Source organism: Apodemus sylvaticus, chromosome 9 (genome assembly GCF_947179515.1).
Source record: "Apodemus sylvaticus chromosome 9, mApoSyl1.1, whole genome shotgun sequence".
Classification (NCBI taxonomy): domain Eukaryota; kingdom Metazoa; phylum Chordata; class Mammalia; order Rodentia; family Muridae; genus Apodemus; species Apodemus sylvaticus.
Genome location: NC_067480.1, coordinates 45,148,505 through 45,171,345, shown reverse-complemented (window position 1 = coordinate 45,171,345; position 22,841 = coordinate 45,148,505). Strand labels below are relative to the sequence as shown.

The 22,841-nt window shown below is 36.6% G+C and overlaps 1 protein-coding gene across 1 annotated transcript in view; it reads right to left on the bottom strand.

The window, feature by feature from the left end:
- Window positions 1–22,841, bottom strand: part of Erbb4 (erb-b2 receptor tyrosine kinase 4) — a 708,134-nt gene that overhangs the window by 12,725 nt on the left and 672,568 nt on the right. Inside the window, exons 25-26 of the mRNA XM_052191829.1 lie at window positions 21,488–21,585; window positions 20,210–20,380 (exon numbers count right to left, since the gene is read on the bottom strand). Coding sequence (XP_052047789.1) covers window positions 20,210–20,380; window positions 21,488–21,585 — 269 coding nt within the window. The remainder of the gene's footprint in view (window positions 1–20,209; window positions 20,381–21,487; window positions 21,586–22,841) is intronic.

The window sequence follows — 22,841 nt, the reverse complement described above, 5'->3', positions numbered from 1 at the left end:
TATTTGATGCAAGACAATAAAGTTATAATGTATGCTTCAAGTAAGGGACATTATTAGCTGCAAAAGAAGGGTGCTTATCTATGTAAAGCATTGCTGCTGAAGAACTCTACCACCAGTCAAGACTTGTGTGATTATCTGTACAATAGGATTAATCATTTCCTATCTGGTTCGTTTTCTATATTCATGAGCATCCCAAATATGCCTGAACAAGTTAAATGATAGTATGTAATGGTGAAATCAGTGTGGACTTTTTTTTTTCTGACATAGAAAGAAAATTGAGCTGAGTGCTGGATTTCCTATGTTTCATACATACAAAATCATACTAGGTGTGGCAGACCAGATGAATATGCATTTTTTGTTGATGAGAATGAGAGTGCTTATACTGACTGGTACAAGGTTATATAATAGTGGCAGCAGCTATCATCATCATCATCATCAATGTTATTAGGGTGCTTCTTTTTGGTGGTAGAAAGCATTTGTATTGTGAGTCGAGCTTTCATTGTATAGTTTTGATAGTTTCACATATGTATATAATGAATTTTAGACTACTCACTCCCCTCATTCCCCTCTCTCATCCCTCTCCCTCTCTCACTGGAGTCCTCCATTTGCTCACAGGTCTTTCTTTTTGGATGTGGCCTATTGAATTCAGAGTTTGCTGCACAAATATGGAGGGAGATAATTTACTGGTGTGAAGGTAACTTAGCAGCTGTGCCATTGAGGAAAATGGCACCCTCCTTTCCAAAAGCCATTAATTTCCAATAGTCTCTCAGGTTGGGGATGGGACATTGTTTCTTTTCCCAGCTCAGATCACATGTGAATGGGTCTGTCTTTGTGCAAGACTTGTGCAGATGACTACAGCTGCAGCAAGTTCAGGAGTGGAAGGGCTTCTACCTATTGACTCATGGAAGGGAATACTTTTCAAAAAAAATTCTCAATCACAAATATCACTTGAAACAACTTTTAAAATATTTGGAATTTTTGATATAAATAAAGTAGTGATAAGACACTGAAGTTGACTGCACATTGATTAATCGATCATTTAATGTCATTTAAGCATATTCACTTAAAAGCTAAAAATGTTTTGTTTCTTATGGTGTAATAGTAGACACATACAGGTGAGACTCCTTAAATTTTCTGGCCATTTGAACACAAGAAGTGTGTATTTAATGATTAACACCAACATGTTTAACCAACTAAAAAAATGTAGCAGGGAGACCTCACAGTTGAGACTATAATAAGCAGAAATAAAATCTTTACTGCTTTTTTCTGCTTTGTACGATAAGGGCCAGAGTCGGTAGAACCCAAACACTAGAAATTCCCACTTCTGTAGAGAGCATATTGGCTTTGATTTTTTTTTACAATCACTTCTACTGAACAGCTGAAAGCATGCAGACAGATTCTTAATGAGATATGTCTCAGAATTCATACTGAAGCATTGTCAACAGTCCAAGGAGAAGTCTGTAGCACTGCCCAAGTGTTTGGATGCAATTTTTCTTCCATGTGAGTGCAAGGCTTTTCATAGAATTGACACTTTGAGAGAGAAAGACAGATAGATAATAGATAGTGATATAGATAGATAGATAAATAGTGATATAGATAGATAGTAAATGGATGCTAGAGAGATTATAGATAGATGACAGATAAATACATGAGAGAGACAATTTCTAATTAATAGAAATTATAACTTCATAATAAAATTAAGATCTGAAACATTTAAAAGTTCAATCAAGATTTTTTTAAAGAAAGTTAAACCTTAGAAAGTACCCAATGTATAGAACAGCACTAGAATTTGTGAGATGAATATAATCTGATAAAAAGTTAGAGTTGGAAGAAATAGAAAAGTCCTCAGATATTTTTCATATATATGCCTTTCCCTTACCCTTTCTACTAGCAACTAGGAACAATGCAGAAGTGCTTACCAGATAAGGCAAGCTCCCAGAATACTGCCCAGGCTATTCTGTAAGCATATAGTTTGCATAAATACTATATATAAGTTCAGTTTTCCTACAGCTGTTGTTTCTTCAGATGGGGTCTCTATCTATAGCCCAGGCTGTTCTGTAAACTGCCCTATAACTCAGACATGTCTTAAATTTGTCATTCTCCTGACTTTCTCTTCTGAGTTCTGGGATTATAGTCATGTACTACCTATCACACTTGGCTTTATTTATCATATCTTAAGGGAATATTTAAGGCCAGATATAGATATCTTGGAAAAAAGGAAAATATTAACACTTAGTTATATGAATAAAATTACATAGTTGGTTATTGTTGTCTTTCTTGCCAAAATACTAAAGAAATTTAAATAATGTATCCACTTTGTCATGATTATATTTGAGATAAGTTCCTTAAATAGATTAACTAAACAGTTATATCAGTATCTCTTCTATTCAGTTTCTTCTAATGTTGTTTATCTAAATAGCTACAATAAATAAAAATAACTAGTAGCTCAAATTGGGATGGATACATTTAGATGTCCTTGCTCAAAGTAACAAATAGAAGAGGGAATTTGCTCATTTCTCCAAGTAATCTACAAAATGCCTATTTAATGGTGACCTAGGTTCAAGTAAAAGCAATTAGAAGTACTCTTAGCAATTGGCCACAGTTCTGGAGATCCTTCTGCCTGGGGTCCTCCAGAATCATACTGGATGCCAATTATGTGGGAGGAGATCTGTCTGAGAGAACACGGCACAAATCCAGCCTGTAAATTATTTGCTCTGCAACACCTTCCTAAGCTCCTGCCTGGAAATTCTGACCAAGAGAAAAGGAAAAGCAAGCAGTAAGATCATGCAGAACATAAGTCAGGTGAGCACTCATAAAATGTTTATCAGCCCACAAATAAAATTTTAAAATGTGCAGGACAATGCTGTCTCCAGAAAGGAGGAAGGAAATGTTATAAATGAAGGGTTCTTTGTTATTATATTAAACTTCCAGGGTCCACACCATCCATCTTGAGCTTCTAAATATCAGAAGTCACAAAGGAAGTGCTCGGTAACATGGGATTTGAAAACAGATGCACATTAATTCTCTCTAGGCTTTCTGCCTTGTTTTCACATTCTCCTGACCCACAGTGGTTTTACCCTTAAGCAGGGAAGCCGAGGCTTTCAGCCCTTCAATGAGAAGATCTTCCCAGAGCTCTGTAATAACTGTGACTCCAGTTTCCATGGCTTTATGATTTCATAAAGTTAACAACAGAAAAAGATGTACATTTTGTATTCTTTTCCTTTTAAAAAAATCTTTATTCTTATGTGTGTGTGTATATGCTACATACATTTGGTAGTCTGTAGAAGCCAGAAGATGTCTGAAGCTAGAGTTTTTTGTGAGCCATTCCATCAGGATGCTGGGAAATAAACTCATATCATATCCTTGGAAAGAGTGGAAAGTATTCTTAACCACTGAGCTATCTCCCCAGGTCCATGTCTTTTATTTAGACTCTACTCAAAAACTCAAGCGTGCCTATTTTTAGAAAACCTAGATTTGTGCATTCCCTATTTATGCACTTGTGCCTTAGCAACCTCACGGGTCTTTTAGCAGCCACCTTGCACATACAAGGCCTTCCTTGCCCACTCTCTCTAGTGGAGAACATTTATTTTATGATTTTTCTGAGCCAGGGTCATGATTTTAGATCACAGCTTGCCAAAAATCAGTCTATTCCCTTCCCATTATGAGCCTCATGCTAACTTACTTTACCACAGGCCATTACCCACTTGAGTATTCTCTACAGACTTTGGAAGCAATGTCCTATTGCTCATGCCTATTCACTATTGCACAGTCATTTCTGGATAAGTGTTAGTGTTTCGGAGTATTCTTCAGAGCTGTGATCATATCTCAGTTACACTTTAAGTATCACATGGTTATACCCAAACAGCACCAAAAACTCCCACTATGAATGCTAAGAAAAATAATTCCTTTCTCTGACCATACATAACCTTTTGTTTCACCATGATTGTGATTGCTTTCTCTAAGTTACTTCTTTCCTTTGCATCCCTCTCAGGATATCAGATTCTAGATCTTTTACATTTTTCTAGTAAGTGCCTTGAGGCATCTAAATCTGGATTGCAATCTTGAGTTACTTACTACGTGTTATAAAATCTAACATGTTATTTGCAATCTGAATCATAAAATATTTTTTAATCTAAAATGAGGTAAGGATGCTTCATGGTAGCAATATACTTTGTAAGAATGTGTGTGAAGAACCTAGCATATGATCTTGCCCATATCAGGAACACAGGACTCATGTTTATCAAAGTACATAAAAATAGATGGTTAGATGAAAAGAAAGAACGTTTAACCTCTGATTAATTACTGCATTGATCCTCTAGGTAGCCTTTACTTCCCACTATTTCTGTACTGTGATATTTATTTATTTATTATTTACAACTGATGTACACACTCACATTTGCTATCTCTTGTCTCCTCTCCTTTGTTCACAATTCCTACACTGGGGCAGAATCATCACATGTCTAAGTAGATACCTCTACAATGCCACATTTTCCATCCTGAGGAGTTCTTAAACTTACTGGATATTCATTAGTCTTTTTGATATTTTTCAACATGGTACTTACTCAAGCCTTAGTCATCTTTCTCCTAATAACATGCTTGCACTCCCTGTTCCTTCCACAGCCTTGTTCTAAGAGTGCCTATGGTCTCTTAGTGCCTCTCAGTTTAATCTGGAAATTATAATAAAACAGAAAACTTGTATTGCAAGTAGACTAAAATCATTCCCAAGAGACAATTAACTTCTTTTTTAAAAACACTTTAAATCCTGAGTGTATGAGTAGTTAGTGAATAATTTAACATATGGGCCCAAACCCACAGATGAGAAGGGAAATTTTACTATGTGATATAAAGGGCAATTTGAATCTGTAAGGAAATAGAGTTGACACAGGTGGACAGTGAAGAAAAGGAGTTGAATAGGAGTCTGTATTCTCTACAATGTGATCTTTCAACCTAGTCCATCCTTTCTGTTTTCAATCATATCTATCAATTCACAAAGTCTTAGTGTGAATTACTTTTGTTATTGGAGAGATGAAAGAGGGAGATTGTGTATGTCAAGAAAGAGGTGAGAGCAAACGGAGTGTGGAGGAGCACTGTGTGAGGAAATTGGGGTACAGAAAGAGAAAGAAAAAATAGTTACAGAGCTGTTAATTCAAGATATCCTATAAATATAATTGCTCTGGCTCTTCACATATTCTCTGGTATTGTCTTTATACACATTTTGGGGAACAATAAACTGGCTAGCTAAAGTCCAGGCTTATACAAGCTAGCCTGTACTGGATCCTTATTTAAACTTGAGCAGTCAAATATTTCATCTTACCATGTAGTAAAACAAAGTAAGCTAAAATAAAATCAAGTATACTAAATTGCTTCTATAAACTGTTTTTCCCCCAGTATGCTGTATATCCAAGAGAATCTCGCTTCTCCACCTTGCTCATGATTTAACTGCATTTGGCTCTTCACTAGCTCTGTGTTATGCTGAAACTACAAAAAATGACCAGTAACTTAAGTGCCCTGAAACAACACACAAATGGATTCCCACTCAGGACAGTTCCAATGCTGATGCAGGTATACATTCTGGCAATCTTGTGATGATGTCTACTTAAATTTCAAAACATAGACTCATTTTCTTATTCATCTTATTTTATGCTCTATTCTATAATACTAACATTTGTTCCCTTGCAGAGTTAGAAAACTTGACATTCACCTCTCATTCTGTATTATTCAGTGATATCCAGATCCCACAGATCTATCTCAAAAACCATTACTTTTATCAGACTCTTCACAGTATTTGTTGAATTCCTTTCTTCTCTACATTAGTTCATGTATTAAAATGAGGTCAGAGTTGCCTTACCAGAAGCCAAAATGACTCGTGCTTTCATTATAAAGCTCACTTCATTCAATAGTCCTTTATGCACTCTCCTTGTCCCCAATTAACAGTTGCTCATTGAGTTTTATTGGCTACTTGCTCATTTGTCAATTTGTTTTTTGAGGACAAGGTTATATACAGTCCTAGAAAAAAACTAAATACATAGCAGTTCCCTTAATGACTATTTAATGAATATATTATCAACTGAAGAAAGTTTTGTTGTTTTTGAGGTTGTTATTTGCCTGAAATCATCATAACTTAGGAGAGGTAATATAGATATTTCTGCATTGCTAGATGAATAGCTGTTACTAAGACAGTCCCTTGAAGATCATTATCATCATGAAGAATATGATGACTCAAACATTCTAGAAGCCAAAATTGAATACTGAAGAATGGAAGAGATGGCTCAGTGCTGAAGAGCACAGATTTCTCTTCTAGACTACCCAGTTAGGACTCTCAGAACACATGTGACAGCTCATAAACATCTACAAGTCTTTCAGTGCTGTGAGAGACAATGACCACCATTGGTTAATAGAGGGTGCCACTAATTAGGAGGTGTGGTTTTGTTGGTGTAGGGGCCTTGTTGGAGGAAATGTGTTTCATCCTTTTCCTCCTGCTTACTGATCCAGATGTAGAACTCTCAGCTCCTTTCCAGCACCATGTCTGCCTGCATGCTGCTATGTTTCTCCATCATGACAATGATTAACTAAACCTCTGAACAATAAGACAGTCCCAATTATATATTTTCCTCTGTAAGTGTTGCCGTGGTTATAGTGTTTCATTATAGCAATACAAACCCTAATTAAGACAGTTCTAGACCGTGGCTATTTAATGTCCCTTCTCTCCTCCATGGGCCCCGCACATAGGTGAAAAAAGACATACATGTAGTCAAAACATATATGTAATCAATATACATAAAAATAAATAAATAATAACCTTCTTCCTTGATACGTCCCTCTTTAATATTACTGAATACTGGCTGTGGAGGTGGCTCACCAGTAGGTGATGAGCTTAGTATATTCCAAGACGTGAGACTGATCTTCAGGGCTGGGAAAGAGTACTCAGAATTGACTTGACAGCAATGATAACACAACAAAGGAATCTCAGCAGCAACATGAGAGGTGATGCATCACTCTGGTGAGGAATGGTCCCTGGAAGCTTTTGAGGAAGGATGCTGGGCCCTATCATTTCATAGCTGTGCCTAAATTTTCAAATATGCAAAATAGATGATATAGTAGCTAGTAGATAGCTCACAATAGTAAACATTAGGAAAATGTGGTAAATGGATAAAAACTAAAGCAAAGTTTTCAGGAGATTAAACAAACTAATGAGTACATGGCACTTATATAGTTCTTGAGACAAGTGAGTGCCAATCAAACTGCACCACATGTTATTATTCTGTCTTTAAGTAATTACACACTCTTATAAATATACACAATTACTAAGAGTAAAAGAATGAATTCGTCATTTCAACTCAGGAATATTCAATAGCATATCTCTCCAATACAGAACCACAACACCTGGCTCCAACTGAAAATAGGCTATGGCAGACGTTTAGTGAATATGAATAATGTACACCTCAGTATTTCAATATGGAGAAAATTAAGCATTTTTTTCTTCTGAAGAATCAATTAAGTATGTTATTAAATAATGGTTATGATCATTTTTGGAAAAATCAAAACAAATTGGTTGTGGATTGAATTGTCAATTTGTTTCCCTGTTTGATTTGCTGTACTTATTTCACCCAATCTACAGTGTTATGAAGCAAGAACTATGATCTCTGTATTTGGAAATTCTCCCACAGTGGTGTGGTGGTCTCTCAATTTAGCTTTTGCTTGAGTGTAATGAAAGGCTGGTCCACAGCCATTCATTTACAGTGAAAGCTACAGAGTAACATTAGGCCCTGTTTAGAACATTCTGGCATGTCAGAATGCGGAATTGAGAAGAGAGATCTTTCACTGACACCGGTGGGAAGGGAAAGAACAGAGCCGCAAGGTGCTCATGATTAGGGAATGGTCAAGTACAGAAAGTGCACAAAGGAAAGCTGATGAGCAAGCCATCCTCTCTGCTCCATTTCATGGAGCAATCAAAGGATATTCTGAACCTCTCAAAATGCCATCAATACTTTTTGAGAAAGAAATAGAACAACACTTTCTCAAGCCTTTGCAGAACCAATCAGTATAGCAGGCTGGACCAGACAGGGAGCTCTGGCAGACAAAGACAGATTTGAAATAACCTTCCAAAAATCTGAATAAGAAGTTGATGACAATGTCCCAGTTTCATTATATAAGAGGTAAAGAAATTGCAAATGATCTTGCTTAAGTGCTATGCCATGAAGAATAGACTTCTTAATGAGATGTGTCCAGTACTTTAGGAAAGAGCTATGAATCTGGTGACATACTAAAACATAAACATCTAAATGACTTAGATAACATGTTCATTAATGTCATAAATCTATGTATCTATTCCAGATGTCTCTTTATACTCTGTTTCCATTTTGAGCTCTGATATTCTTTAGTACTATTTAACAATAAAGAGAAAAAATTCTTTTTAGTTGTTGATAGGTTTTATGGCTGATAACACTTGCTAAGTGTAAAATCGTTTCATAAACACCAATGAAATGTGCTTTAAAGGCGGACTTTCACTGAAACTCAGTGTGTCTACTGTATGTGCTGACACTCTTGTAGGATTGTTTAGCAGTATCCCAAATTCCACACTGAAAGGTTGTTATCAGTGACAGGCATCAGGTGCTCATGAAGTGAGCTTCTCTATCTTACAAGCAGCTCATGTGACACATTTGGTGTCATGGGATATGACAGTGGTTTGGCTTTTGAATAGCTAAACTCTTAATGAAGTTACTAGGTCAACTAGGTGATTGGGAGTTCAGCTATTGGACAATTAAGATTCTTTAAAATGAAAGTAAAATGTGCTATAGGACAACATGCTCTGTAACCTTAGAACAGTAATCAGTCATCACCTACAGAGGTAGCCATCCCAGGATGAGTGACCCCATGACTTTATAATTATGCTGCTTCTTGCAGTATGGAAAGAAGTGATGGCATTTTTTTTTTCAAATTATTACTTTGTAGGCTAGAGTGAAATTTTTTTTGTAAAAACATACCATTTTTAAAAATTAAAGAAACATTAATCTGTACCAACTTTTAAGGAGTTAATTTAAATATTTGGGCTAATTCTTAAAAAATTTGCACATTGCTTATTGGTGATGCTAGCTTGATTTTCTTTTTCTATTATTAATGAAAGATGAGAATTAAAAGCACCAACTCCAGACAAGTCAGATTTACATTCAGATCCCACTATTCACCATAGCAGCTGGCCATCTCCATATTTTCTATTATGGCCAATAAGGGAATAATATTACTCTCTATTGTGTTGTGAAGATAAAGGGTAATCTATGTATAAACTTTGAGTAGATCTTAGAACAGAAATAAGTGATCAATAAACAGTAGTCATATTTAGTTTTTCATTTGGAGATTTTGATACATCTACTAAATTTGTAAAGAAAAAGAAAGATCATTTTATTGTCAAGTACATCATTACTGATTTCAAACTCACACACCACCTCTGCTTTTATTCTTCGATTTTGGCTCTGTCAATTCCATTTGATCTCCCTAAACCATTAACTCTTGATTACAGGGAGTCTCTTGGAAGCATAAACAGAGGAGGCAAACAGCAGCAGGGGCTCTGGCTTCTCATTGCACTCCCAGCAGGAGCCTTTTAAGCCACTTGATACTAAATCTCATTAGACTGAAAGTAAAATCAAGACCTCCATGGCTTCCACCAGCAAAAACAAACTAACAGAACCAATCAAAGATGGAATATTAGCTTAAGATCTAAGAGACTGGCCCGGCACCCACCTCTTGAAAGCAAGGACAGTGGAGTGTAGATGTCAGCTTTGCCAGTATTAGTTTGCACCTCCATAAATTGAAAAAGTTGTACTGCAAAGTCTCTTAGTACCTTATGCATATACCTCATAATATAAGGTGATACAAACCTCTGGGATTAGAATTCTTCTCTATCACAGCACAGAGGACTAACAGCACAGCTTTCATTTCTTTTCATAGGATTTCTAGGTAAATTGACTTTCTAGAACAAATCATACTTAAAGACAAAGAGAGGGTCAGGAAGCAGAAAGGGAGAGGAGACAGGAGATTGTGTGGAGGATATTGTAACAGGAGCCTGATACTGTTAAATAATGAGAATATTGCTATGTAAGTAAGGATATGGAATTTTATAAATAGAAACAAATGCATCTTAACTTATTCCTAAACTAATTTTGGTATTTACAATCAGCATCTTGCTCTCTCAAGTTGGTGGATGAAATGTCTTAGATTTAAATATATAGTTAATATAAAATCAGATAGATCAAGAGTTCTTGATATCTCCAGATTTGCCAAAAACTTGGAAAGAAAAGTAATGGAATTTTATATTACATAATTTTAAAAGAGAAAATTATGTAGGAGAGATGACATTTCTTAAAAAAAAAAACCAAATCACAAATCATGTAAAGTTCCATATTAAGATATTAAGTCAGAAACAGATAAACACTTTGAGAGGCATGTGCTGATAATGCTTGCAGTTCTGTTCAGCTTTTTGTGTGTATGCTGCAGAAAAGCAAAATGCAATGACAAGTCAAGTGGAATGGGGAAGGCATTTCTAGGATAAATGTCCAATGGCTATTAACCTGATAATGACAATAGGATTATATACCATATAAAGAGAGATCTAGCCGGGCGGTGGTGGCACGTGCCTTTAATCCTAGCACTTGGGAGGCAGAGGCAGGTGGATTCCTGAGTTCGAGGCCAGCCTGGACAGCCAGTGCTATACAGAGAAACCCTGTCTCGAAAAAAACAAAACCAAAGAGAGAGAGAGAGAGAGAGAGAGAGAGAGAGAGAGAGAGAGAGAGAGATCTAATAAAATATATGCCATTCAAGTTTTTCCCATTGATGAAAATACAAAATTATACTGTAATGAATGAGGAGAAGAAGAAGAAAGTGATGAAGAAAAAGAAAAAGGAAGGAATGAAAGAAGGCAAGAGAAAGAAATTAGTGTCAATAAAAGCTCAGACACTGGAATGAATCATTAATATCATTTTTGGTACAATGTAAGGACCTATGAAGTTTTTTAAAGAAAAAGTACTCTATAAGTACAAAATGCTATCACTGGCTGTGTATATATCTAGTGGATGAAAACTTGCCTAAGAGTCATGAGGTCATGAGGGTTTGATCACTAGCACTAAATGGAAAGAAAGCAGGAAGGAAGAAGGGAAGGAGGGAAGAGGAAAGGAAGAAAGACAGAAGAAAGAAGAAAAGAAGAAAGAAAGATCAAGTCTTTTTGAAACAATCGAAATTCTAGATCTGCATACTTCGTGCAGTGTGATCTGGGAAGCAGTGAGGTCAGAATCAGAGTTGCGGGAAGAGAAACAGAAGCAAATTTCCAAAGCGCCTTGCAAAGAAGCGGAAAGGAATTTTGCTCTGCGTTGGGACCTTCAGAGGGAGCAGGAGCCTTTACAACCCAGCTTTATCACTGGGAAGAAAACACAAAACATGGAAGGCAGGACACTTCCATGTCTGATGCTCTCAAGCCAGCACAATATAAAAAAGTTCTAAGAATTAAAATGATAAAAACAACAAGCATGCGCATGACTCATGTTGACTTTTGGTTTGCTTCATTTCCCATCTGACCCTGTTCTGAGTCTAATATTCCTTCTTCACTAAGACATGGCTAAAATGGCTTCCTTTAACCTCTCATCTTGATTTGGATTGTTTTATCTTTTCCCTATGATATCCGATGTTCCTCTTCTAATACAATGTCTTCAACTAGACTGAGACTCCGCAGACAGAACAACCTCTCCTAACTCTATTCTCCCTGTCTTCCTCAGTGCCAAACCTATGACAAATATTCAAACATATTAATTTATTTATTCTGATTGAAATATATCGATTTGTTTACTCTGACTATAATATACTGAAAGTTTAAGAGGATTTGCTGTTGAGTAAAGACTATGCGAGACAAAAAGAAGGAATCTAATAAGAAGAGCTATGACATCAGGCTTAATAGATTCAAACCAAACAAAAACCTCAACTCTCTTGTCAAGGATAAACTGCAGGAAACCTTGATAGATCTTGGACAAAATGTAAAACCAATATCCCGAGAGCAGAGTCATTTATCCTCCAGAAGCAGCTATTGTTAGAATTAATATTGATCCTTGGCAAATTGCAACAAGAGTAACCTTGTTATGCCATCTAACTCCTCTCTGCCGTGTCATGGAGCTGCTTCCTGAAGTTGTATCTGTTGGATCCTCTCTCCTATATCCCATCCCTGAAGGAGGATGGTTGTATAATGACATAACTCAGCATGCTTTCGCTGTTTGCCAATGAAACATTCCTAACAATAAAAAAGAACATGCATATGTCTGGAATATAATTTCTCAAAATGTCAATCTATTATAAAGTAATTTTAATGTGAGGAAATAATATATAATTCAGTTCAGTATCCTTATGACTAAAGAAAATGGTGTGAGTCCAATTAAATGATGTGACCACCACACCCAATGTGCCAATATGCCCTGGACTGGTTCTGTAATATCATGTCTGATTTCCAATTTATTTTAGTTAACTAACTTTAGTTTTTTAATTTTAAGGTCATGTGTGTGTGTGTGTGTGTGTGATGTGTTCTGTACTTGTTTATGTAGCCATGAGTGAAGAAATAAAGGGCCCATGGATGTCAGAGTCATCAAACCCCCTGGAGCTGGAATTACAGCTAGTTGTAAAATACTTGTAGGTGCCAGGAATGGAACTCAGATCTTGCAGCATATCAGCCTCTGATCTTAACTACTGAGCCATCTCTACAGCCCACAAATTAGTTTATTTTAATCATGCTATCATTAAGAGAAAGACAGTAGCAGCTCATCCCGAAGCAGGTAGTAATGGACTCCACCCCAGACACTGTATTTTACAAATGAAGGGAACCAAGGGTAGCTGAAGTTAAACGGCTTTTTATATTCCCCTGTTTACAAAATACTAGAGTAGATGCAATGGGCACTTTATTTTGGTAAAAATATTTAAGATCATTTTACATATATATCTAATAATAGTAGCACCCATTGTAGATTAGATGACAATTGTCTAGTATTTCTTTAATTTATTTTTATTAGCAGCTGTACAAATTTCAGCTTTGTATTATTATTTTACTTGTTACTTAAGGTTATAATTTACAAAAATACATGTGGATTTTAAATTTACAGTTTTTAAAATTTACTTATTTTATGTGTGCATACCTGTATAGGCTACAGTGCACATATGAGGGTTAAAGTACAACTTACAGTAATAGGTTCCTTTCTACCATGTATGTAGGTTTGGGAACTCAAATCAGTTCTCAGGCCTGGTGGCAAGTTTCATACCCTGATGAAACATCTTGCTGACTCACTTGTGAAATTTAAAACAATCTAGCACATTACAGAAGAGATTGCTTTAATCATTTGTGTGATATTGGAAACGCACAGAATTAAAGGGGTTTGGCATGAGTAGCAAGCCTAATGAGAATGTATCTTTAATTACATCAGTGATAAATAAAAAGGGGAAAAGTAAGGATTGTGTCATTCTAAAAGAGATTAATGTTTATTAGCCTGTTGCTAGAGAAAATGTGATTTTAAATTGATTGTCTGCCACTCATATAGATAGCTACAATTGTTAATTTAAAATGAGAAAATAATGCTATAGAAAGAACCAGAACATTAGTGATATATATGTGTATATATATATATATACATTTTGCATTTAAAAACTGAACTTGCTAATAAAAATACTTGTTAATAAAGATAGTTATAAGTTTTCCATTCTTACTCACTTTAAACATTGTCCCTTATTACATAATTTGACTGCAGAAACTAAAGTTGAAGTTTAAAGTATGAAATAACATAGCAACACTGTAGCTAAGGAAGGAAATATTTGTAATGTGTTATAAGTTGAAACAAGAGTTACAAAAAGGTGCCAGGTGGTAGTAGAGGCACATACCTGTAATCTCAGCACTCTGGGAGGCAGAGGCAGGTGGATTTCTGAGTTCCAGGCCAGCCTGGTCTACAGAGTGAGTTCCAGGACAGCCAGGGCTACACAGAGAAACCCTGTCTCAAAAAAACCAAATCCAAAAAACAAAAACAAAAACAACAAAAAAAAAGAGTTACAAAAAGGCAAATATTTAAAATTAGGACAACATAAATGATCAAGATTTTTCATGGGCTGGGGAGATGGCTCAGTAGTTAAAGTATTTGTTATGAAGGCTGGAGGGATTGGGTTGGCGTCACAAAACTTAGACTAAAGCTAGAAACACCATCATGTGCATATAATCTGAGTCCTGTGGTGAGACATGAGCTGGGGAGAAGCACAGGCCAGCTAGATTTGCATACACAACAGTGGAAAAAAGAGCCTGTCTGAAATATCAGGAAAGTGAGAATGCCAGCTCAGCATATCCTTGAATTTCCACAGCACTACATGGAATGTGTGTGTGTGTGTGTGTGTGTGTGTGTGTGTGTACAATAAGTGGCATTAAGTACAATTCCTTTTCCAGACACTGACAATTTTGAGTTTGTAGGTAGCAAATCAAAATGCAGAACAAGAGAAGAAGACTAAAGGTCAAGGATGTCCCCATGAGATTACTCCTTTGTCTAGTTATGTTTAGTTAGATCAAAGTGTTATTAAGAATTCCTTGCATTAAACATTACAAATTAAAATGAACAAAACCTAAGAATTTAAGAATCCTTATAAAAAGACAAAGAACCATGCCTTAGTTTTGCTATTGTGTTGGCATTTCACTTTATAAACAAAACTCTTTTCTTGAAAATCGATTATTGAAAAGAAAAGTGATGAATTTGTCTTTTAGAACAATAAATGCACTAGTGATATTTGGTCAGTTTTTGCTATGTATACTGTACTGGCTAGTTTTGTGTGTCAATTTGACACAGGCTGGAGTTATCACAGAGAAAGGAGCTTCAGTTGGGGAAGTACCTCCATGAGATCCAGCTGTGAGGCATTTTCTCAATTAATGATCAAGTGGTGAGGGCCCCTTGTGGGTGGTTCCACCTTTGGGCTGGTGTTCTTAGAGTCTACAAGAGAACAGGCTGAACAAGCCAGGGGAAGCAAGCTAGTAAGAAACATCCCTCCGTGGCCTCTGCATCAGCTCCTGCTTCCTGACCTGCTTGAGTTCCAGTCCTGATTTTAGTGAAGAACTGCATCGTGGTAGTGTAAGCTCAATAAACCTTTTCCTCCCCAACTTGCTTCTTGGTCATGATGATTGTGCAGGAATAGAAAACTTGACTAAGACAAATTGATACCAGAAGTGGGGTATTCCTTGTGAAATTTCAAAGGGAAGATTAAAGACTCTTAAAGTGGCCATGTTTTGATTGTGAAGATTCTGTGATTTTGGTTAGCTGGGGCTGAAGAATCAGCTGCAAGTAACAAGATACCAGAACCACTAAAGCAAACCTTTGTGTTACTGGGACTATTGATGCTGGTTAGCTGGAGCTAAGAAATTAGCGGTGATTAAGAAGAGACCAGCATCACTGAGGTGAAATCTTCTGGGAAGTGTTTTCTGAGAGCACAGAGAGTGTGTTACAGAGATAGCCACAGTTGTATTTTGTGCTGTGGCTGGACTTGGTACTGTGTAAGAGTCACCCATATGGTACTGGTTTTGAAGGCATGAAGGGGTCATGAAGAGCAGCTGAGGCTCTTGGCACAGTGAGAGGCCATGGAAGACCATTGGTGAAGGTGCAGCCTCAGTCGCAATTGATGGCCCAGGACTTGAAGAGGTCATGCATAGGAGCAGAGGCTTGTCACCATGAAGAGAGCCTATGAGAGGCTATTGGTGAAAGCTAATTACAGTAGAAGTCAACAGTGTTTTGGAGATTCCAGTACCATACGATGACCACCAAGAACAGCAGCAGCAGTGGAGTACAGGCAGCTGGAGCCTAGAAGACAAGCTGTGTGCTACAAAGGGCAGGACTGAAGGAGTGACCCAAGCCCTTGGAGAAGCCCAGAAAATCGTGAGTTGGATCCCAGACATTGGACATTTGGAGTTTGAGTTTTGCTTTTGGTTGTGACTGTGCCCTGATATGTTTCCCTCTTGAAGGAAGAAAGTATTTTAGTGGAGCCCACAGTTGAAAGACTTTGAACTTTTAAAAGACTTTGAATTTTAAAGAGATTGGATATTTTAAGGTGATTGAACTTTTAATATGTAAAGACTGTGGTACTTTTAAAGAAATTTAAATATTGGGGATTAATAAGAAAGTAAGGGTTGAGGCTTAATAGTGATGGGTTTGTGTGTCAAGTTGACAAGGGGTCAATTGTACTGGCTAGTTTTGTGTGTCAACTTGACACAGGCTGGAGTTATCACAGAGAAAGGAGCTTCAGTTGGGGAAGTGCCTCCATGAGATCCACTGTGGGGCATTTTCTCAATTAATGATCAAGTGGTGAGGGCCCTTTGTGGGTGGTACCACCTTTGGGCTGATATTCTTGGATTCTATAAGAGAGCAGGCTGAGCAAGCCAGGGGAAGCAAGCCAGTAAGGAACATCCCTCCATGGCCTCTGCATCAGCTCCTGCTTCCTGACCTGCTTGAGTTCCAGTCCTGACTTCCTTTAGTGATGAACTGCATCATGGAAGTGTAAGCTCAATAAACCCTTTCCTCCCCAACTTGCTTCTTGGTCATGATGTTTGTGGAGGAATAGAAACCCTGACTAAGACATATACAAAGCAGGAAAATGATCCCTGCCATACCTACAGACTTTCTACCTCCCTAAGACTGATATTCACAATCTATCTCTGATTTATTTTTTTTCCAAAGAGGTTTTTGTTGTTGTTGCTGTTGTGTTTTCTTTTTTCTCTGTGTAGTCTTGGGTGTCCTAGAATTCACTCTGTAGAGTAGGATGGCCTAGAATTCAGAGATACTCCCTCCTCTGTCTCTCTAGTGATGGGATTAAAGATGTGCACCATCACCACCTGACTTATGAATTAGAATTTTAAACCTTTAAGTTATCTGCTGTGATTGGGACATAACAATTTTTCAGGTCAGGTTGCAATTACATTTTTTTCAGCACAAAGAAAAGTAAACTGTGGTCTGGATGTGTGGTCCCTCCCTCCTCCTACCCCCTCTCTTCTTTCTTCACATTGTAATTTGTTTTTCTTTTGTTTAGTTGTTGAGACAAGATCTCACTATTTAGCCAGGCAGAGATTGAAATCACTACTAACCCTGATTGGCATTGAATTCACAAAATCCTCCTGCCTCAGCCTACCTAGTGCTGAGATTACAGGTGTGTTTACAAGCCTGACTTCACTCTGCCTTTTCACAGTCTTTCAAATGTAGGAATAAGTTTCAAAGATGTAACTGAGATGAGCTGCATTTTATGAGACAGTTATGAGATAAATTTACTGACAAGTCCCAGATACTAAGGTCAATGCCAAGAATAACGAACACACTGAGGAAATAAACTTGTACTTTTGAAGTAAAAGTACATTGGATTAGAGACAGACAGCCTATGTAAGAACTCTGGTCTTACTAGCTAGCCATGGGACAGCAGGCTTATCACTTCCTGTCTGTGTGACAGGTTTCTTGTTTGTAAGATGTGATGATAATAAGATAACTTCATTGGGTTGTCATACGGCTGAGAGTTGTTAATTACAGTTGTGTTGAATGGTAAAAGCTAGGTGTTATATCATTATTTCTGTCAATCTGAGATAAAATGCCTTCCATTTTTGAGAATGACCAGAAACTTGAAGCTTTCTTTAAGCTTATGGCCAACAGAGTTAAGACATTTTGTGCTTCCATGGCAATGCTTTGAGATAAAGAGACAAAAGGGGAGCATTGCTTTCCAGAAAACAATTAACTATCCTGTTTGTGTCTTATGTGTGGAAGAAAGTAAGTGTAGACTTATAATCATTATATCTCCACACTTGATTATGGCCAAGAAGTAATTTACTGTAGCACTGGCCAAGCTGTATGCCAATTCTATGTCCTGGTACCTCTTTAATTAATTTGAACATGTTACAGAATTAATAAAATCACATACTTCAAATTACTTCACAAGAGAAAATATTCAGGTTGTCTGAGGAATCTACTCACACATGAGGCCTTTTCCAAACTCCATGTTGATGTGCTTCTTCTATACAGTTAGAAAGGCCATTGGACAGCCTGTCTGCTTTAATAAGAGTTTCACACTTTTGCTATCAATTCATTGATTTATTCACTATATTTATGGTTCTTGTTTCTTCAGTACTCAGAAAGTTCTATTATTCACTTACCTGCTACAAAGAAAAGAAAAATCTGAAGGACTTAAAACTAGAAACACCCCTAATGTTGTATCTCTTTAATGTGGCTTTTTGCCAATATCCTGTCCTTCCTTGTCACCAAATACTACCCTCTCTTGATTGCCTGCCTAAATTTTTCCTACATTTATATCTCTTTAATATGTACATGTTTACATTGTAGACTAGGGTCCCCATATGATGGAGAACACACAGGACACAGGTCTTTCTTTTTTCTTTTTTCTTCTTTCTTTCTTTTTTCTTTCTTTCTTTCTTTCTTTCTTTCTTTCTTTCTTTCTTTCCCTTTCTTTCTGAGTTTTTCTAGTTCCTTTAATATTATAATTTTCAAGTGTATCTTTCTGAAAATTTTGTGATTTTATTTTTCTTTATAGCTTACTAATATGCTTTTTTGTTTATGTACCACATTTTTTGTTATTTATTCATCTGTTGATGGGCATCCAGGTTGGTTTAATTTCCTTGCTATCAGGATGCCTGCATATGTCAGAAAGCATGAATTCCATGGAAATTCCATGTATCTGTAATGTATGCTAACATTCCTTGTATCTATAATGTATGCTAACATTCCTTGTATCTATAATGTATGCTAATATTTCCTGTATCAAGGCAATTATATGCTGAATGGATGGCCAGCAATATTTAATTAAAAATTTAAATAAGGTTCATTTTATTAAAACGAATGCATATGTGTTTGGCTACATAAGTGTAACTGCTCACAGAGGCGAGAAGATGGCGCTTGATTCCAAGGAGCTGGAGTTTGACCCACTTGACTTAGATTCTGGAATCTGAACTCAAGTCTAATGTAAAAGCACTGCACACTCATAAGTGCCATCTCACAGGTGCAGCACTGCACACTCATTAGTGCCATCTCACAGGTGCAGCACTGCACACTCATTAGTGCCATCTCACAGGTGCAGCACTGCACACTCATTAGTGCCATCTCACAGGTGCAGCACTGCACACTCATAAGTGCCATCTCACAGGTGCAGCACTGCACACTCATAAGTGCCATCTCACAGGTGCAGCACTGCACACTCATTAGTGCCATCTCGCAGGTGCAGCACTGCACACTCATTAGTGCTATCTCGCAGGTGCAGCACTGCACACTCATAAGTGCCATCTCGCAGGTGCAGCACTGCACACTCATAAGTGCCATCTCACAGGTGCAGCACTGCACACTCATTAGTGCCATCTCACAGGTGCAGCACTGCACACTCATTAGTGCCATCTCACAGGTGCAGCACTGCACACTCATTAGTGCCATCTCACAGGTGCAGCACTGCACACTCATTAGTGCCATCTCACAGGTGCAGCACTGCACACTCATTAGTGCCATCTCACAGGTGCAGCACTGCACACTCATTAGTGCCATCTCGCAGGTGCTGAAAAGTGAGTCTTTAAAAATAAATAAATGGGTTTTACTGCATTTAATGAAAAACTTGTATTCACATAAAGTAGATTTAATATTTGAAATGTATATTCTTCTCAAAAGCTTCTGCTGCAACTTAAATCAACGTCTTAGTAAGGATTCACTGGGTTTCTAAATATGATTGATGTGGTTTAAAGGTTCACATACTTTTCAATGTTTGTATTTTACTTGGCAGAAAAAAATGCTTCTTCAATGAGTGAAAAAAGTTGTAGTGGTATTGATTAGTATAGCATACCATATTTTAAATAACGAGAAGTAGAAAGCCTAATAGGTAAGAATTTGCATTACAATATGAACAGAATTTTGTCAGTTTGTTTTTTAGAAATTAAAATGTGTTGAATTTAAGATAAACAAGATAATTCCTGTCTAAATGGTGATATCTCAGGGTACATATTGTATTGTCCATACTTAACTTCCAAAGTTAACTATATTTGTGGTTAGCTTGGCATATCTTTTGTCTGTACTGTACTTTTAATATAGGAATTGTGATAATAAGCTGTATAATTATATGGAAACTTTTATGGTTACAATCATGCATACAAATTTGTCTCTCAGAATTACCATGGTATGTGTGTATAATTAGTTCTTACCCTATTGGAGTCAATTCTTGTTCTGGATGTGTAGATGGGAGGAGGGATGTTGAAAGCCTGGGGGACCAAATATTCCTCAGCATCCATCATATCTTCCAAGTCCTCTTCATCCAAGAGGTTCTGGAAGAATTTGCTGTCATTTGGACTAGGAAGCTTCATACGATCATCACCCTGAAAGATTTCCCATGATAACCACAATCATTATTCCTTCCTCCATAACATGAGGTTTCAATAGTCATTTTATACAGTAGAAAACAAAATAGATAGAGACTTCATGTGCTCATTTAAAAAAGTAATCTTAGCATAACTACCATCCAAAAAGAATCCTGTACTATGATTAGATAATAAAAGGTATTTCAAAGAAATGAAATAGAAGAATTTGATAATTGTGTTGTTGTCAGAACAACAACACAAAGAATGTAGCCAGGTGCTATGCATGTTGTAAGGGTGGTAAAATCTACTTATGTCTTCAAGAGTTTTACCTTTTCCAAAGTTTGCTATATTTTATAAACAATGTCAGTTTGTGAAAGTTAATTTGTAGGAAAATGACTAAAACTACCATTATCTTCTAATGTTTGGCTTTTGTCTTCATGTTAGTCTCCTTAGATAAAGGTTCCTTTCAGTAAGGAAAGATAATTAAGACTCTTCAAGGTACAACTGTGTCTGCTTTAGGATGAAAATCAGCACAGAGAAATTATTATATTAATTAAATGAGCCAATCCACTTGGTTTCTGGTGTTGAATGATAAATATCTTTTGGGTTGTTCTTTGATTTAGATAGGCATCAATTTATTTTAATTGGTACTATACACCTCAATCAGTAAAACAATCCACACATACTTTAAAAATTAACATATGAAGTGATGGGGTTTGTTATGGTATTATGAGAGAATGTTCATACATAAATTGTTTTATCATATACTCAAGCCCTTTCCTTCCAAAATAGTCTTTCTATTTCTATGTCATATGTATTCTATTAGCCTCTTTTCTAGTTTACCTTTCTCTTAAAGTCTCATTTTCCTTTCTAATGATCTCTTTCTTGTTTTGTGGCTTATACTATGTATATGTATGCATGTGGGTTATGCATAAGAGAGAGAACATGTAGCATTTGCCTTTCTGAGCCTGCTTTGTCTCATAGATGTATATAGAACCATATTCAGATTAGTAAATTCACAAGTTCTTTCCCGTGGTCACTTTATTATTGCATGTTTTCAAAGTTGCAAAGTTTAGATAGAGTTTGTTATTAGAGATTCTTAAAATTAACATGAAAACAACTAACCTGAATGACTAGGTATCTTTGTGGGTCTCTAGCCATCCTTGAAAACTCAGCAGCTAGTTCTTTGAATTTAGGTCTGCTGTCAGCATCGATCATCCAACCTGGAGATTAATACATAGTAAAATATCAGTGCATCTACACTTGGCAAAAGTGAAGTGAAGTTTGAGGAATTATGGGTAATATATATATTATAATTATATATTCTGCAAAACAAAACTAAAGAAGCAAACCAGGTTATAACTCAGTTAATTGACATTTGTCATGGAATGCAATATACTATAACATAACAAAGTTGTTTTTAATTAATTTTTTAATGATTATTTTTGTTTCTATGTACACATGAGGCCAGGTGCCCACAGAAGCCAGAAAAGGGCCTCAGATCACCTGAAGTTAGAGTTACAGGTGGTTGTGAGCTTCCTGACTTAGGTATGGAAATCTAAACTCATGTCTTCTGCAGGAGCAACACAAGTTCCTAACATACAATCTCCAATTTTCATTCTGATTCAAACTCTATTTTTTTTTTTTTGGCTTAGGAAATAGCTTTTAATCTAACTATGGGAAATTTTAGAACCTCAGATTTTATTGTTATTGTTTTGGTGTGCTAAGATAATGTCCTTAAAGCATTCTTTGATGGCTACAGAGATAGAAAGTGAAGTTTCATATCAAGAATACATGGTGGAAAATGTTTGCTTGTCATCATAGTACTGTGGTACAAAAGACTGAAAATGGGGAATTTGAAAGCAGCTCCTTTTGGCAGGTGTGTTCCTGGTTGGAAGGAAAATGCAACATGATTTATAATGTGTATTCGACAATACTCATTACACTTATCTTAGAATTAGCTTTCCCAGAATAAAAATACTAGTTTTCAAGGTAGGTCTTGAAAGTCTTCTTTAGCTGGGAACTCAGATAGAATGGATCCTAACTGCCTACGCTCTGTTTAGCTGATGAAATGACAAGAACAACAGCGCCAAGCTGGCTTTGATTTCATTGCCAAATGATCCCTTTCTAAAGCATAAACTCTCCAGGGGAAGAGAGAGAAACAAAGGTGAAACCCTGTATATGGTTTGTCTAATAAGGCAAAATGTTTGCCTGCCTTTCCATTATCACATTGGGGCTTTCAAATCACATCTGATGCTGTTTACGGGATCAAATTATCATATAACATACAGATGTTTTTAAGCTCTCTTCCAGGTCATTGAGTAAATAAGGACTGATTTAATATGCAATTCTTCTATTTCTGTGCAGTTAATTTTTACTCTTGTTTTGGAAATCCTTTGGGTATCATATATGCATCTTTTGTGTCACCTCCCTAAAGCTCAAGTACTCTGAATCTTATGAGTATTCGTTTCCAAAAAAT